Source organism: Oratosquilla oratoria, chromosome 12, assembly GCF_046742065.1.
Source record: "Oratosquilla oratoria isolate Oo_2021 chromosome 12, ASM4674206v1, whole genome shotgun sequence".
NCBI classification, from domain to species: Eukaryota; Metazoa; Arthropoda; class Malacostraca; order Stomatopoda; family Squillidae; genus Oratosquilla; species Oratosquilla oratoria.
In genome coordinates this window covers 66189049-66208181 of record NC_134788.1, presented here as the reverse complement: position 1 = coordinate 66208181, position 19133 = coordinate 66189049, and the positions used below count along the sequence as shown (strand labels likewise).

At 40.1% G+C, this 19133-nt stretch overlaps 2 protein-coding genes across 2 annotated transcripts; both read right to left on the bottom strand.

Annotated features, from left to right (window-relative positions):
- Window positions 1–755: 755 nt before the first annotated feature.
- On the bottom strand, window positions 756–17709 carry LOC143031954 (uncharacterized). Its single transcript, XM_076196344.1, has 3 exons — window positions 13871–17709; window positions 12230–12328; window positions 756–3489 (listed from the first exon to the last, which is right to left on the bottom strand). The coding sequence occupies exon 3, from the start codon at window positions 3367–3369 to the stop codon at window positions 2218–2220; it is 1152 nt and encodes a 383-aa protein (XP_076052459.1). The 5' UTR covers window positions 3370–3489; window positions 12230–12328; window positions 13871–17709; the 3' UTR covers window positions 756–2217.
- LOC143031952 (uncharacterized) lies at window positions 3878–7668 on the bottom strand. Its single transcript, XM_076196341.1, has 2 exons — window positions 4139–7668; window positions 3878–4027 (listed from the first exon to the last, which is right to left on the bottom strand). Exon 1 carries the CDS (start codon window positions 7658–7660, stop codon window positions 4526–4528), a length of 3135 nt encoding a protein of 1044 aa, XP_076052456.1. The 5' UTR covers window positions 7661–7668; the 3' UTR covers window positions 3878–4027; window positions 4139–4525.
- Window positions 17710–19133: the final 1424 nt, after the last annotated feature.

The window sequence follows — 19133 nt, the reverse complement described above, 5'->3', positions numbered from 1 at the left end:
AGGATGATTATGATTTCAACTGTAGACTAACGCAATAATACTCTGTTCTTTCCTTTCCCCTCTATACTTTTTAACAATGAATTATTGAAATAAGGATATTTAAAGTTGGAAAAATGTTTCACGTTTCAAACATGTTCAGCTGTATCGTTTTGTACTCGTATTGACAAGATCGATTCCAGAACCAGAGTAATGTCCATCGCAATAATCGCATACCAATACCAGTATGAAACCAAGAGGTACTTGTGTCAGTAATTTCAGTACATTGAGACAAAAGAAAGTATGAAAACACATACCCAAAAAGTATGTATGATACATATACCTTTAAGTATCTATCATACATGTTCAGCTGTAACACTTGACCTTGTACCGTACTCGTAACAATGAGGTTTATTTTCTCTATATTTACTGTTTCCTTTCAAGAAATTTGCCTAAACTTTTTATAAAGTATTTTCATTTTCTATTTTGTATTTGCAAAACTATATATGTAAAAAAACTTCCATTATATTTCTTTTTATTATTAGGTTTGTATATTCTTTACAAAGCTTATATTTTAACCTTTGTTATAAAGTACAGGATTTTTTAATGTATTTATCACTTATGCCAAATGTATTACATTATAGATTTTTTCCACTGAATTTTCTTCAATATCCTTTAAAAGTTTTTGTCTCTACTTCATCTGTAAAGTATTAATGAAGAGGTCAAACACAGGAAAGCCACACTATAACATATATATTTATTCTTTCATATAAACCAGTTATAATGATATAAGTCTACTCAAGATTGGAGTGTATGTGTGTTGTAGAGGCTTTATGAAATATATAGGCCATAATCATTTAATTACATGAAGAGGAGTCGGAGTCAGTGGTGCCAAAAATAGAGGAGTCGGAGTCAGAGATTTTGTGTTCTGACTCCACAGCCCTGGTCTTTAACATTGATTTTTTGGCATTAATGTTGCAGGAACATCATAATTATATCTATGTCCGTTTGGTGACAGGCTTCATCATATCAGAGGAAAAAAGTAGACTTTATCGAAGTCGGGAACGGACTGAATTAACACTGATTTTAATGGGAAATAGAGTTTCCATTTATGTTAATTTCTATTTACATGGAGGCATACAGAACGGATTAATCCCATAAATAGAAGTACCACTGTACCATTATCAATTCTCAACTTTAGTTCTAGCTTTCAACTCCTTGTGTCTTCTCTCTTTCGCATTCAAACACTAAACTGAATTTCCATACAATTTGTAGCTTTTCACTCTCACAAGCATATCCAAATGGCATTCTCCTCAATGGTTCCATGTTAATTTCATTGTATTTTATTCACTGGACTAAATCCTTGCTCCTAGTCCACACTGGGTGCAAGAAAGGATCCTCTAATATCCATAAACTTTGTCAGAGAACTGTTCACTCTGAAGAGCAAACACCACCATTTGTAATCTAATATAATTTTGGATTTCATTTTTTCCTACACAGAAAATTTAAAATCATTCAATTATTTACCTCTGTAGCTTCATCCAGAAAAATCATGATATGAGCATGTTCACTACCAAATGAGAAATCACAATGTGAAACAGAGGAGGTATCAAACACTGACCAGTTTTGTATTTCATCCTCTGGGAATCTGTCATATAATGGGTGTAGCAGCTTTCATTATTTCATCCTGCCATTCACTAGCAGCTAGCAGTTCGTTTCCACCTAACATCCTTTGCTTCTTTTGAATTTGACATGGTGCATCAGTTGTTTGCAATTATGTTATTTGAAGAATGTTTTACTACCCTTTTGTAGATTTACAAATGACTACAGATTAAAGACTACTAACCATGTCTACGTCCAATATTTATCAAACACGGTTTTCCTTTGCTTACCTCTAAGTAAAATCATGTAGAAATTTGGGATAGGCCTTTTCAATGTCTCACTTTTCCTTTATCATATTTATCAATTCTGATTTTTGCTTTGGCTTTGTTTCAGTGTTGCACTTTTATCTTAATATTTCTGCAGGCTCTTTTTGTACACTTATTTCATCAGTACCTTCTTGGCTTATGTTATTCCTGAACAGTAGGTCTTTGTAAGAAACTCCACTGATAAAAAAAAAAAAAAAAGCATCGAATATTCAGCAATCAAGCCAAACTTGGAGGGAACATTTTTCATTACATAAGTCACACTGGAATGGTTTCTCTCCTGTGTAGGTCCTTATATGATGTGCGAAATTACCCGTTAGTGAGAGAGAAAAGTTGCACACGTCACACTGGAAAGGCTTCTCTCCTTGTGGGGCCTCATATGTTGTGTGAGAGAAACCTTTTTTGAGAAAGCAGAATCACAAAAGTCACACTGGAAAGGCTTATTTCCAGTGTGGGTTCTCATATGCTGTGTGAGATTACACTTTTTTGAGAAAGCAGAATTGCACAGGTTGCACAGGAATGGCTTCTCTCCTGTGTGGGTCCTCATATGCTGTGTGAGAGAGCTCCTTTGTGGGAAAGCAGAGTCACACAGGTCACACTGGAAAGGCTTCTCTCCTGTGTGGGTCCTCATATGCTGTGTGAGAGAACTCTTTTGTGAGAAAGCAGATTTGCACAGGTCACACTGGAAAGGCTTCTCACCTGTGTGGGTCATCACATGACTTATGAGGTGACACTTTTGTGTAAAGGCTTTATCACACACACCACATTGGAAAGGCTTCAATCCTGTGTGGGTCCTCATATGCTTTGTGAGATTATCCTTTTGTGAGAAAGCAGAATCACAAAAGTCACATTGGAAAGGCTTCTCTCCTGTGTGGGTCCTCATATGCTGTGTGAGATGACCCTTTTTTGTGAAAGCTGAGTCACACAGGTCACATTGGAAAGGCTTCTCTCCTGTGTGGGTTCTCATATGCTGTGTGAGAGAACTCTTATGTGAGAAAGCAGAGCCGCACAGGTCACATTGGAAAGGCTTCTCTCCTGTGTGGGTCCTCATATGCTGTGTGAGAGAACTCTTTTGTGAGAAAGCAGAATTGCACAGGTCACACTGGAACGGCTTCTCTCCTGTGTGGGTCATCACATGATTTATGAGGTGACCCTTTTCTTTGAAGGCTTTATCGCACAGGCCACATTGGAAAGGCTTCTCACCTGTGTGGGTCCTCATATGCTTTGTGAGACTATCCTTTTGTGAAAAAGCAGAATCACAAAAGTCACACTGGTAAGGCTTCTCTCCTGTGTGGGTCCTCATATGCAGTGTAAGAGAGCCCTTTTGTGAGAAAGCAGAGTCACACAGGTCGCATTGGAAAGGCCTCTCACCTGTGTGGGTCCTCATATGCTGTGTGAGAGAACTCTTTTTTGAGAAAGCAGAATTGCACAGGTCACACTGGAATGGCTTCTCTCCTGTGTGGGTCATTGCACGACAATGTCTTGTGATATAACTGTGCCATAGGTGTCACACCAGATCCTCATCATCAGATGACACTTGTGGACTCCACGGATAGCTCTTCCAAAGATGGTGACAATTACTCTCATCCTAGAAAAAATGTAATTATAAGACTGACAACTCTTTGAAATTGTGTAATACACTGTAATAGGATCATGGATGTTTCCTACACAAACCATTTCATACTCAGATGCTTTGTATATGTCATCTGCTAACATAAAATAGGGACAAACACCAACAGATATGGTGCTATGATATATTGTATCCTACTTTTTTCATTACAAATGTGCTGGAAATCATCCAATACCGTGCATACTCACCCTACGACCAGAACGACTCAAATTTTGCTCTAGCTTTTTCATCATGTCACATGATTTGGAAGTGGGTCATGGCCCTGCTGACCACAGCAGTCATATTTTAATAAAACTCCATAACATTCCACATCTGGGCTCACAAGACCTGTGCCGGAATCGACTGGGACTCCGGAGATGAAATAGGTATTCAACATCATAGCGTCCGTGACGTAGACAGACTTGGGACTGAAGGTTATAGAATCACGGGGATATTTGATGCGTATTTAATGCAGATCTGATCCATCGTTCGATAATACGTTGATTTTGATGAAAAACTGTAAAAAGTACTATAATTACTATAGGCTAAAGGCTACACTAGAAGAGGGTATTACAAACTATGCACTAGAATACTCTAAACCTCAAATACAAAGAGTTTTAAGACTTACATGGTTTGGTTAGGCGTGGGGTGTGTACATCTTTCTAGATCGGACCAAGACTGGCGCCTAGAGGTGACCCACAGTAACCGGTTCTTACACACCTTCTTAAGTCTAATTCTTTAAGTGAACATCGTACAAATAATGAGATGCTATCTTGCAGCACAGCTTGCAGACAACTTACAATGATAGTATTCTTAAGCAGACGAAGCTTCTGCTCGCAGCATACTTAAATTAAACATGACGAAAAACAAACTTGGAAACCTCTTCCGAGGGGAAACGAGCCTTACGACAAAAAGATATGTAAACATGGGGATACACGGACATATAAAAAAGCCCCGTTACCTCTCGTAACGGCACACTCCCTTCCTAATTTTCTAGGGGGAAAAATTACCAAAACTATTGACCTAGCAACACAAGCTCAGAAATGGGTCTTACATATTCATGGGCTTTGTTGTTTACCACAACTCTTACTTGGACCTTCCTGACTAAATCATCCTTGCCAGGGAATACTTTGTTTACAATACCCAAGGGCCACTGTCCTTGGGGACACTCTTGATTTTTTACCAACACTACATCATCCACCTTTACATTTGGAGAGGAATTGACCCACTTTCTTCTGGGTTGTAAAGAGGAAAGATACTCTTTCTTCCATCTCTTCCAGAATTCCTCAGCAAGGTGATGGACATGCTTCCATTGAGATTTGTATACTGCCTTAATATCTATCTCTTCAGGAAGAGTTACAGGAATATCAGTTTTCTGAGTGAGAAGGATGGACGGAGACAAAATGAAAGGACTACTAGGGTCCGAGGAAACAGGAACTAAAGGTCTGGAATTCACGATCTTACATACTTCTGCAAAGAAGGTTACTAACACCTCATGTGTTAATGCCTTGGGGTGATGGTTAGTCAGTATCACATTCATGATGTTGCGGACTATCCCCACCATACGCTCCCATGCTCCACCCATGTGAGAAGCATGAGGAGGGTTAAACAACCAAGTGCAACCTTGACTTGACAAGAAACTATTGACATCACCACCTTCATCGGTAATGGCAAGCAAGTTCAGTGCTTTGACAGCACCTACAAAGTTCGTGCCTCTGTCAGAACGCATCATCTTAACTGGGCCACGAATACAAATGAATCTCTTTAAGGCATTAATGAAGGAAGAAGTACTCAATTCTTCTACAGTCTCTATGTGGATAGCTCTGGAAACAAGACAGGTGAACAGAACGCCCCATCTTTTACTTTCGAGGAAGGAACTTCTAGTGCGCCGAGTTTTTATATGCCAGGGGCCAAAAAGGTCAACTCCTACATAGGAAAATGGCGGATTGGGAGTAAGTCTATCGACGGGTAAGTCTCCCATCTTCTGAACACACACCTTACCTCTTACCCTTTTACAGGTGACGCATTTGGAAATGACCTTAGAAATGGTACGTTTCCCTCCCAAAATCCAGAAACCACCTGTACGGACGGCTCCTTCTGTAATCACTCTCCCTTGGTGGTGCACTGTCTCATGGTAGTGACGGATCAACAACAAGCCTAAGTGGGATTCCTTTGGAATAATAATAGGCCTTGCAAGCATACCAAGTACATCACTGCCTTGACTCAACCTGCCTCCTACACGAAGTAGGCCCTTCTGGTCTAAATAAGGAGACAGAGATGCAATGGGACTGGAAGGAGGTAAACAAACTTCACCTTGCAATTTAGTCATGGCAGACGAGAAATAATCCTTTTGGTATGTCTGAACAATGAAATCAGCTGCATCTTCTAGTTGATCGGGTGACTTATGTTTGTTGCATATATGCCAACCTGAACAACACTTGTTACCTTGTTTGAAAGAACGGGCTATATGCTTAAGGAGAGCTACCGCTCTTACAAGTCTCCTCCAACAGGAGAAATTAGAGAACCTCTGAGCTAATGACGCAATTGCAGGCTCTACATTGCTTTTGTTTGCACTAACAAGGGGTTCAGACTCAATTGTGTAGTCTGATACCTTTACTTCTTTATCTGTCTCAGGGCTTACAAGAGGAAAACTTCCACTGGTGGATACAACATCCTCAAATAAGCTTGAGGGACCTGACAACCAATCACTCTGATTTAGGTTGGTTATTTCAAGACCACGGGTAGCCAGGTCTGCTGGATTACAATCTGTAGGTACATAATGCCATTGGTTAGGTTCGGTGGACGACCTAATGCGGTCTACTCTGTTACTCACGTAGACCTGAAATCTACGCCTTTCATTATGAATATAGCCCAAGACAATCATGCTGTCAGAATAGAAATGCCTTGCGTCTAAGGGTTTGTCCAAGCAATCCGAGATGGAATTGCTGAGATTAACTGCCATCACTGCAGCACACAACTCTAACCTGGGAATAGTATGACCATGGTTGGGAGCTACTTTAGCTTGTCCCCTCACAAAACACACCTGGTAGCTTTTGGTATCACTGAAAACCTTAAGATATGATACAGCTCCTACTGCTACTCTGGAAGCATCTGAAAAGGTATGAAGCTCTATCCTGTGAGCTTGAGACAAAGAAATACTAGCAAACTGACGATTGATGCTTATATCCTTGAGGTCCCTTAAGGACGTTAGCCATCTGGACCATTTGGTATGGATCTTAGCTGGTATGGGTTCATCCCAACCACACTTTAGATTGGTTATCTCTCTTAGGAGTAGTTTTCCCACTATTATTACTGGGGCTAAGAATCCCATGGGGTCAAACAGACTATTTACAACAGACAGTATCCCTCTTTTTGTCGAAGGCTTGTCTGAATCCATGAACTTATAGACGAAAACGTCTCTTTGGATGTCCCATAAGAGGCCCAGGCTAGACTGCATAGGCATAGAGTCAGAAGTTAGGTTCAGCTCCTGAAGGTTATCAGCCAGCTCACTGGTGGCAAACTTTTCCAGCACTTCCTTACTGTTGGAAGTGATCTTGTGCAAGCGCAGGCGTCCTCCTTCTTGAAGTGCTGACTTAGAGTCTTGGATTAACTTGTAAGCAGTCTCCGCATCTGGCAGAGATGCTAACCCATCATCCACGTAGAAATTGTTCTCTATGAAATAGCGAACTTCAGGAGAGGCATCTTCTACAGACTTACGCAAGCCATAGGTGGCAATGGCGGGAGATGGCGTGTTCCCAAAAACGTGAACAGTCATTCTATACTCAATCAACCTTTCATCAGGGTCATTATTCTTGTACCAGAAGAATCTGAGATAATCTCTTTGCTCAGTCTTCACTTTGAAATTATAGAACATCTGTTCTACATCAGCTGCCACTGCTACAGCTTCCTGACGGAAACGTAGAAGAATCCCGAGAATACTGTTTGTCATATCAGGACCTGACATCAGCATATCATTTAGGGAGAACTCTCTGGATTTGGCAGAAGAGTCGAACACAACCCTGATCTTGTCAGGTTTCTTAGGGTGGTACACCCCAAACAATGGAAGATACCAGCACTTCTGATCAGACTTCAATGGTGGTGCAACCTCAGCATGCCCACGATCTAACATCTTTTGCATGAAGGCCATCATATGCTGACGTTTTTTCCGGCTTTGTGCTGAGGCTACGATGGAGAGACAGTGTGCGGTGCCACACAAAGTCTCTATTATTACTGGTGGCTACAACATTGGGACGGAAAGGCAGTGGCGCGACCCAATGACCACTTTGATCCTTGCGGAACTCTGAGTTCATAACATCCAAGAACTTCCTGTCTTCAATCGACAGGGCGGCTTTGTCATCATCTTTGGTTACCTTGAACAAATCATCCTTTACTTCAGAAACATGAATCTGGTTACCACATGGTGCGACTATAGAGGGACGTCTATCATGTACAAAGGATGTTTTGAAACTGCTAATGACAGGAGGCCTACAAGTGCCATGGAGACACACTTCCCCAATGATTGCCCAACCCAGACTGGTCTGTTGAGCTAGAGGGGCATTGACAGGTCCAATTCTCTGGTCAAAAATGTAATGAGCTGAAGGCACATCTCGACCAATGATGAGTAGAATCTCAGCTTCAGGAACCAGAGGTGGAATACATTCGGCCAGATCGGACAGATGGGGATAACCACGAGCTATGGCGGGGGTGGGTATCTCTTCTCTTACATTGGGAATGCTGTCGCATTCCACTAACTGAGGGATATGTACCTCTTGTGAGTTATGCCAAGACACGATGGTGTAATTTTTGGTGGTGCGCCCAGAAGCGCCTGTTACACCTGCACAGGTAGCTAGACGATATGAAACCCGTTTGCTCAGCTTGTCAAACAAATCGAAAAACTCAGACCTTGCTAAAGAGCAATTGCACTGATCGTCTAGGATGGCATAACACCACACTCCGAGCTCTGGCTTACTTTCAGGATAGACCTTTACCAAGAAGGTCTTGGCGCAGGACTTACTCGTGGAAGTGGGGTTACTGCATATCAAGGTACATTTGGAATTGACCGCAGCATCCTCCCCTCCCTGAGTCTTTACTATGGGGGTAAGAACATTTGGAAGCGGCACTTGATTGACTACAGGGGAGCGAGGTGTTTTATCTTGAGCAACCTCCCTTCCATGCTGTGTAACCGCTTGAGTCGAACTCCTCTTCGACCTGGGTTCATCGTGATGTAAGGCAGTCACATGAGTATGGGCCTTACAGAGTTTGCAGAAAGTTCTCTCTTTGCAGCTGGAAGGAGGATGGTTACCTTTGCAACATCTGTTGCACACTCCTTTATCGTTTAAGAAAACCTTCCTCTCGCTCACTGACATGGTGCGAAAAGCCCTGCAGAAATCCAAATGGTGTACGTAGGCATCATGGTAGACGCAAAAATCTCCCTTTTCTGCCTTTCTTTGCTCGGTAGGACTAGCGGCGCCAACAGACCTGTCAGCGCCCATGGTCGACTTACTGCCACTGGACAACATGGTGTCAGTCTTCTTCACACGTACTTGAGGAAACTTAGAGGGAGGTGGCTTCTCTGGTTTCACAAAACCATCGGCTCCAAGGCTTTGATAAGAGAAACATGGATCATTCTCGACCCTTGCCATCTCCTTCACAAACTCAATGAAGAAGGAGAAAGGTGGGTACGGCACACCGTGAGCAGTCTTGTAGTTCATGGCTCTGCCAGTCCACGCTTTCTGTATACAGGGTGGAAGTTTTGCGACAATGGGATTGATGCCTGACGAGGCGTCATAATATGCAAACAGTGTACTGTATACAGGGTTAGCCTTCAAGGCTTCTATCTGATACAGAATGTCACACAGGTCGTATAACCTTAAGGTGTCTCTAGGTGAAATCCTAGAGAAGTTGGCGAGCTTCTTTTTAATTGAAGTCTCAATGATCGAAGGGGCAGCAAACCTGTCATCCAAGCGCTCCCAAATTCTACTGCACGCCAGGTTTGGATTCTTGGCATTTGAGTTTCTAGTTGTACGGGCCCATTCTTTAGACTCAGGACCTAGGTACTTAACTAACAGGTCTATTTCCTCCTTACATGAGGTGCCTAACTCTTGCACGACTTCCTTGAAACTCTCTTTCCAAACAGCATAGTCTTCCGCAGTATCATCAAACGTAGACAGCCTGCTAAGAAGTAAATCCTTCCGCAAGAAGAACTTGCTCAAATCGGCAGAATTGGAGGTTGTCCCCAACCTAGGAGATGCACTCCGAGGAGGTTTTACTACAGGTGGTGACACATAAGAAACATGGTTAGCAACAGGTTGCTGCGCAGGTTGCACAGACCTCACCTTTACCTTTTCGATACGAGGTTCAAAACTGAATGGAACATTGTTAGCAGGCTGTGAGTTAACTCTGAAATCAGAACAGGGCTTGAAAACAGGGCTTTCAGGATTCAAGCCTACCAGATCCTTCTGACTAGCGGAAACATCGACTATACCACCCTGTTGCTCCACATATAGTTGGGTGCGGGTAGCGACTGTACCTTTTAATTGGTCCCAGTCACTGCATGTTTCCCAATCATCGTCGGGTCCTAAGTGCCTAAGTTCGGCTTCGGCTTCTTCCAACTCCTTTTGCTGTGTCATAAGTTTGAACTTGGCCTGCATTTCAGCCTGCTCTTTCATAAGCTGACCCTCCTGTTCGGCAAACTTAACTCTGATACGAGCGGTCTCCACCTTGGCTCGTTGCTTCCTTGCAACACTAACACTGGTGCTACTGGAACGACCTGACCTAACCGACCTTCTTGAACTGCCCTTCATGGAAGGGGGCATACAACGCTCAGAGTGGTCGACGAGGGATAAAGGAACTTGACTGGACTTCGGGTCATCTTGTAAAAACGGTTCAGTGTGGTGTTCCTCTTCCGTGACTTCAACTGAGGAAGAGGAAGCATAGTTACTGATTACCTGACGAAAAGATGCCTGAAAATCCCTGTCTTCGTGCTTCACTGATGCAGCACGAGCCAGACTTTCTGGAGTACGTTCACGCATTAAGAATTCCAGGTACCTTTTTACAGTATCCTGGTACACAGCGTGGGCCTCATACAACCAAGGACCATGATTCGGTTCTTCCAATAAGGCTTGTACTCCTTCTCTACTCGCCTTTACCCTCTCTTCATGCTGATCAGACGCTCTCTGAAAAGCCTCTTGCCCTTCAGCCGTGAGGACTCTGACCCTACCAGAGACGGGTCCTTCATCTATACTGTGGTTGGAAGACATATTGCCAAGTGAGAGAAACAGTGAGAGACAAGACAGTAATATGATAAAGAAGACAAGGAAAACTCGAACTTAATCGAAAACCACGGAGTACGTTACCACACTCCTAACTATACGACTATTGAGGTAGACAACAGATTAAACCCTACATTTGGTTCAATCTAAAAATGCACATTAGTCGCATGCTTATATTAACATATGACAGGATTTAGGCAAGGTAGCTTGCCTTCAAAGGAAAAACACATGCTTAACTGCGACGTGGTGTTATGTAAACACTGTTGGGGCTTGGCAACCATACGTTGTTGCCACATCACACTCGCGCGCCGATACGATCACTAAGACTGCCACATCACACTCGCGCGCCGATACGATCACTACACTTTGGCTTGCGCTACACTACACTTTTACTTGCGCTACAAAACCAAGCGCACACACGTAAACTTATGCCAGGAAGGCGACACATCAAGTTCATGTGGTGACGACGAGGGGAATCTAGACGTGGCAACGGCGTACAGGGCGTGGTCTGGCCAACACCTCATTCCTATGCTTTCTTCATCTGTTCGTTTCTATCGAACCATTTTTTCATTATGCCGGAATCGACTGGGACTCCGGAGATGAAATAGGTATTCAACATCATAGCGTCCGTGACGTAGACAGACTTGGGACTGAAGGTTATAGAATCACGGGGATATTTGATGCGTATTTAATGCAGATCTGATCCATCGTTCGATAATACGTTGGTTTTGATGAAAAACTGTAAAAAGTACTATAATTACTATAGGCTAAAGGCTACACTAGAAGAGGGTATTACAAACTATGCACTAGAATACTCTAAACCTCAAATACAAAGAGTTTTAAGACTTACATGGTTTGGTTAGGCGTGGGGTGTGTACATCTTTCTAGATCGGACCAAGACTGGCGCCTAGAGGTGACCCACAGTAACCGGTTCTTACACACCTTCTTAAGTCTAATTCTTTAAGTGAACATCGTACAAATAATGAGATGCTATCTTGCAGCACAGCTTGCAGACAACTTACAATGATAGTATTCTTAAGCAGACGAAGCTTCTGCTCGCAGCATACTTAAATTAAACATGACGAAAAACAAACTTGGAAACCTCTTCCGAGGGGAAACGAGCCTTACGACAAAAAGATATGTAAACATGGGGATACACGGACATATAAAAAAGCCCCGTTACCTCTCGTAACGGCACAAGACCTGAATCTAAACATGATCTTCTCTAGGAAGGTCTATTCTTTTAATTTCACTCATCTGACTTTAATAATTTATGCATGTTACATCATTTCAGACTCATTGGAAAGAGGTGTACCTATGTTGTCATCTTAGCAAATCATAATAAATAAGATTGATCTAAGAAATTGTAGAGGTACTTTCTATATTTTCTTGTCACATTTAATAAAATTCCTGTTTGTCTAATAGAAAAAACTATCAGATATACTTACTGAAACAATCTCAAGAATCATGGCATACTCAGGCAGGAACTGCTATCAAAGGAAGCCTGTGACATCTCCCTTACTGGTTGTGACATCTGTGTGACAATACTAGCAAAAGAAGAAAAGAAGAAAAAAATCTTTATTCTCTTTGTGAAACCTTTATTTGATATCAGTATTATCTCAGTTTAGATATCCCTGCCTATTAGCATTAAACAATGTAAAGTTGGATGACCTGTGAGCTTTGGTCTCATTTGAGCATTTCCCACATCAATGTTTCTCAAATGGACGCTTCCCATATCAACACTTTATATAAGAATATAATAACAGTACAGACAAAGGTACTATTGACAGTATTTATGTCTGGTGCACTGGTTGGAAAGAATGAGTGAAGAAAGATTAGTAAAAGATGTGTGGAAAGCAGAGGTAGGAGTAAACTTGAGGGGGCAACCAAGGATGAGATGGTTTGATGAGGTAAAAGGGGCATTAGGAAAGAGGGGAATATCAGTTGAGGAAGGATAGAAGAGGACAGAAGGTAGGGGTGAATGGAGAATGGTTGTGTATGGATGATGCTGTGGGGGAGTGGATGGGGGATGGGAGGTGAGGGTGTGTGAAAAATTATTTGAAAAAATTATTTAATACAACCTGAAGGGATTTCTCCCCATCTGCTCTTTTTCTGCATGAGGTAACAGAGTGTGGGGTTGCCAAGTTAATGAAGCTGTATCTTGTGACACTGCTTCTGACCCAGGGCAGTGGGCAAGATGCAGGGATGACCCGTCATCTCGGAGGAGCCAAGATAAGAAGGAGAGAGAGGGGTTGATGGGAGTGGAGTGTGTGGGGATGGAATGGGTGGGAGTGGATTTTATGCCTTTGTATTTTGGCTACCTCAGTTGTAAGGGGGAAAAAGCTGTTGGTATATGTATATATCCCTACTGTATTATCTGATGTTAGATGATGGCTGACCCCAAAGTGGTTACTGGCATATCTGTAGATCTTTGCTAGTGTTACCAAGGAAGATTCTAACTCACCTATGGCACATCATCAATGGCATTTAGAATATTGCTGAATTAACTTTGCCTCCACCAAATGTGAAGCTTATAATGTTCCTTTTTCTATCTCAGAACTATATATGACTCTATTAGAGTGCAGTGATCTGTCACCAGGTTTGATGACATCCCATATGCCTTCTTACTTGACTTGTCTAATAGGGATTATTCCATTTAGACCTCTTCAATACTATTTGGAATACTGTCTTTCCTTATTCTTGGAGTGTTGCTGTAATCATCCCAAGGGACTGAGTAGACACAACCCTCATTTTCATTAGGTGAAATTTTAATCAGCATCTTTTTTTTATGGTATAAAAATATGGTATTCACAAAATCAATATTTAATTTTCTATTGCTATATCATTTAGATATGCTTATCTTTAGATTTACTGTGTATAAGAACAATGTAAATAGGATACACTATTATTATAAAGATGCTTCTCAGTCTAGTTACCTATTATTTTTTAAATCGCTGCTGACATTAATATTAATTTTCATTACTTATATGTGGGACTCAAAATACTCAGAATTATAAAAGCTAACCAATAATATGGGCAATTACAACTGCGAGACTGACAAACATACTGATAAATGCCCACACGTTTACCTCTGCTCAGAATGTAGGTACGCAAATCCACGCATGGCACCACCATCGCGCATGTACTGTTTACATAACCATCTTTTGTGGCCACTTGGATTTTGTTTGGCTTAGTTTGAATATTTGGAGCATTCAGTGCATTCGCATGATATACAAATTGTCTTGTTGTTCTGCAAGTGTATGCCCAATTCTTCAAAAGCAAAAAAAAAATCACCATTTTAAGTGAAAATCTAAAGGTAAGGCATCTATATTTAAATATTTCAATGATATATTCATATTTTTTAGCCTTTGTCCTCTCAAAAATGAGCAATTTGAGATCGTCGCCACCATCGCGGATGTAATGTTTATGCTGCCATCATTTTGCAACCTGTTCAATGAGTAGGCGTCAATAAGAATGCTTGTAGCATTCAGCGCATGCATAGAATTATCAAATTGTCTTGCTGTTCTGCAAGTGTATACCCATTTAAAAAAAAATGCAAATTTGGCTATTTGCTGTTGCAAATTAGTTTTTATAATAAAAATTTAAATACAAGGCACTTATATATGAACATTTAAATGTAATATTTGTTGTTTTTAGCCTATTTTCTCCCTAAAATGAAAAGAATTTTAAGATCATTGCTAATAATACAGCTGTGCCTAAATTGTCAACATGTAGGCATGTTCTCTGGTATTAGATGTGTTTGGTAACGCATGACATGTCAGGGATACTAGGTGTAGTAGTCGTAGAGGGTGTTGTTTGCAAATAATACTTACATTGTTATGGTATGAATTTCAAGTTGGACAGGCTATGCTATACCTATTACATAGCTGACTATGGCTATGATAGCAAGTACATGAAATAAGTATTAATAATATGGTCAGTATTCCATGTCATTGACCATGTTCATGACCATGAGAAGTCTCAAGACTTGTAGAGGTCTAGAGGCTAGACTTAAATTTTCCTCTTGGTTTCATGATGATAACAGATATGAGCTGTTGAAATAAGGCTGTTTATTCAGATTGTCATGATTATAGATAACATGATTAAACAAAATAACTCCTTTGAAAGTAAAAAGACTTAATTAATAATAGAGCAATGCCGTTTTAACCACGCCAATGAAGGCGAGGCAGTTTTGACTTGCCTGGGGCCGTCTTGACTGTTAAGCTTGCGCTATCCTTCAAGGGAAATGGCATCAGTTTTGCACCAAGTCTTTGATTATTTTTTTCTTTTCATGCTGACTGACATTTTCAAACGCAGGGAGATGAGAAACTGTTTTGATTAAATCTGGGGGTGGAGGACGGTGGAAGACAGCAATTAGTAGGACCCAACCTTCACATGCCAAGTTGTATGTCAATTGGGCCAGGGGTTTGGATTTTATGGATGATTATCTCTAAATTTACAATAGTTGCCATGACAACATAATAGGTGTAAGAATAGTATCAATGGAAGGACCTGCATTGTTTTTGACATGCTCAGATGATTTGTTGACCCATAAAACCTTCACATGCCAAGTTGTATGTCAGTTGGGCCAGTGGTTTGGATTTTATGGATGATTACCTCTAAATTGACAATCGTTGCCATGACAACATTATAGGTGTTAGTAAGAATAGTAAAAAAAGGAAGGTCCTACATTGCTTATGATATGCTCAGATGATTTTTTGACCCACAAAATCTTCACATGCCAAGTTGTATGTCAGTTGGGCCAGGGGTTTGGATTTTAGGGATGATTATCTCTAAATTGACAATAGTTGCCATGGCAACATGGTAGATGTTAGTAAGAATAGTATCAAAGGAAGGTCCTGCATTATTTTGACATGCTCAGATGATTTGTTGACCCATAAAACCTTCACATGCTAAGTTCTATGTCAATTGGGCCAGGTGTTTGGATTAGACTGATGATCATCTCTTAATTGAAAACTTAATAGTTGCCATGATAAGGCGAATTTGGTATAATGTAGATACGGACACAAAATTTTCAATTTTGTTTAATCCTTAAATTATTGTTGCATATGAAAGGGAATTTGATTAGAAACAAAATGTTTTTTAAATTTTTTAAATAGCTTGAAAAATAAGAAGATAATTTTTTTTCTCTAATTCCTCATTTTTGGCTAGACTTTACCATAACAAAATGTTAGAATTAAAGGTGGTAATTTGTAAAGATTTTGGTAAAGAAATACACACAAACTCCAAACCACTGGTCCAATTTTATTGAAATCTAGAATACTAGGGTTTTATGGATCAACAAATCACATGAGCATGTTAAAAACAATGTGTGACATCTCCATCATACCATATTTGCCTTTTCATGGCAACTATTAAGTTGTCAATTTTCAGATTATCATCAATAAGATCCAAACCAGTGGCCCAATTGACATGCAACTTGGCATGTGAAAGTTTTAGGGGTCAACAAGTCAACTGAGCATGTCATTAACATTGCAGGACCTTCTTATACCATTCTTACTAACATCTATCATGTTCCCATAGCAACTGTTGTCAATTTAGAAATAATTAAGTCCAAACCCCTGCCCCAACTGACATGCAACTTGACATGTCAAGGTTTTATGGGTCAACAAATCACCTGAGCATGTCATTAACATTGCAAGACCTTCTTATACCATTGTTACTAAAATCTATCATGTTCCCATGGCAACTGTTGTCAATTTAGAAATAATCAATAAAATCCAAACCACTGGCCCAACTGACATGCAACTTGACATGTCAAGGTTTTATGGGTCAACAAATCACCTGAGCATGTCATTAACAATGCAGGACCTTCTTATACCATTCCTACTAACACCTATCATATTGCCATGGCAACTGTTGTCAATTTAGAAATAATCAATAAAATCCAAACCACTGGCACAACTGACATGCAACTTGACATGTGAAGGTTTTGTGGGTCAACAAATCTACTCAGCATGTTAAAAACAATGCAGGACCTTCCTTTTATACTGTTCATACTAACATCTATCATGTTGCCATGGCAACTGTTGTCAATTTAGAAATAATCAATAAAATCCAAACCGCTGGCCCAACTGACATGCAACTTGGCAAGTGAAGTTTTTATGGGTCAACAAATATCCTGAGCATGTCAAAAACAATGCAGGACTTTCCTCTTACCACCGTTCTTACCAACGCCCACCACATCGCCATGGCAACGATATGTCAGGTAGGCATCTAAGCTTCAAGATTCTTTAGATTAGACAGCTGCACTTTCCAATAATTTCAAAGTTGCTTTTATCCAGTAGAATAGAGACTAATAAACAACATTATTACATTAAATGTTATATCATTTAGTTTCTTGCTTTTACATTTTTACTCAGAAAACTAACTTGCCAAGGCTAATATCAAAAATTGCATTGAAATTGGTAAGAATCAACAAAGTTTTGAAGAACTGGGCATACACTTGATTAACAACAAAATAATTTCAATACCCTACCGATGTGCTGAACGCTCCAAGCATTCAAACTAAGCCAAACAAAATCAAAATTCAACAGGGCACAAAAGATGGTGATAGCGGCACCGCGCATGGTTTCACGCGTGACTATATGCCTACATGTACTGCCATGAAGCCCTCAAATGTCGATTAACCAACGATCTTAAGCTTCTCATTTCCAGGAGAAAATAGGTTAAAAAACATAGTTCTTTAATTTATATTGGTTATTGATGCCTTACCTTAATATTTTTACTCGGAAAACTATTATGCCGAGGTTGATAACCAAACTTCCGTTAAAATAGGTGAAAAAGTTTTTGCATTTCAAGAATTGGGCATACACCTGCACAACAAGATAATTTGAATACCCTGTGCATGCACTGAACGATGCAAGCATTCAAACTGAGGCATACTTATCTAAGCAGGACGCAAAAGATTGCAATCATGGCACCATGAGCGGATGCGCCCGTATCTAAATAGTTGCCATGAAAAGGCAAATTTGGTAATTTATTGACCCATAAAGATCATGCATTCCAAATTTAATAAAATTGGACCAGTGGTATAGAGTTTATGTGCATTTCTTTACCAAAATCTTTACAAATCACCACCTTTAATTCTAACCTAATGTTATGGTTAAATCTAGCCAAAAATTCGGGATAAAAAATAATTTAAAAATTCGTATCTCCCTTATAGGTAGGTCAAACACCACCAGAGGCGCCACCGTCGATGACGAGCACAATAGCGCGTCATTTTATGCGCACGCCGTTCAAACGGCCAAATTTATATACCGCGGGAAATTTAATTAATAAAAATGTTGCGTGAGTGTATTTACTACGATCGTAATAAATTTCAAACATTCACATCATCAGTTACATGTCGGTCAATAAAAACATTAGATAAACATGGCGGCCTGCATTCAGCAGTAGATCAAAAATTGGTATATGTTTCAACGTAAAAAATGAGCTAACAAATTTATTGTGCGGGCAACTGACCATAATTAACCAAAACTACTAGTATCGTGGATTATTCTAATACCAAAATAAAGTCAGTATGTTACGGTAGAGCTGAGAAATTGGTTAAAATTAGTTTTTTTTTCTATCGGGTCGGATTATCGGATAACAACATCAACATCCATCCCGCCATCTTATCTATCACTGGTGATATGGACCAAACTTCACTCTATTAAGTTTCTTACTATTATGTTATTAGTGTAATAGACTTATAGTTGAATTATTTTAAATATTTCCTTTAAAATGTGTGATTTTCATGTAATTTGATCGAAGAGAAGTTACGTTTTCATCCTCCGTAATATTACGGACCACAGCTACGATTCGTCCAGCCCGCTATCTATGATCACTGGTGGTATGGTTCAAACTACACTATTAAGTTTGTTACTATTGGGTTATTAGCGTAATACCTTGCATATAATTGGATTATTCAAATTATTTTCTTTAAAATGTGTGATTTTCATGTAATTTTACGGTATTCGTAGCTGTGGTGGGTAATTTTGCAGAGGATAAAAACGTAATTATATGATCAAATTACATGGAAATCACACATCTTATAGAAAATAGGTCAAATAATGCAACCATATGCTAATTTTTTATATAAAATTGTGCCTCTCGGTAAAAACCGTCATTGTTTACGTTTGATCGGCGATCAGTCAGACCGCACGTTTCGGCCCGATTTCCTCGGACAAAATAGGCCCGATTTAATTCCATTCAAAATGCAATATCTCGAGAACTAGGACAGCTAGATGGATAAATCAAATTGCATTATACTCATAGCGACTTTTTCCATCCCATGAGAACTACTTCAGCTCAAATATCAGGAATTCCATTTTCATATTGACCTAGCTA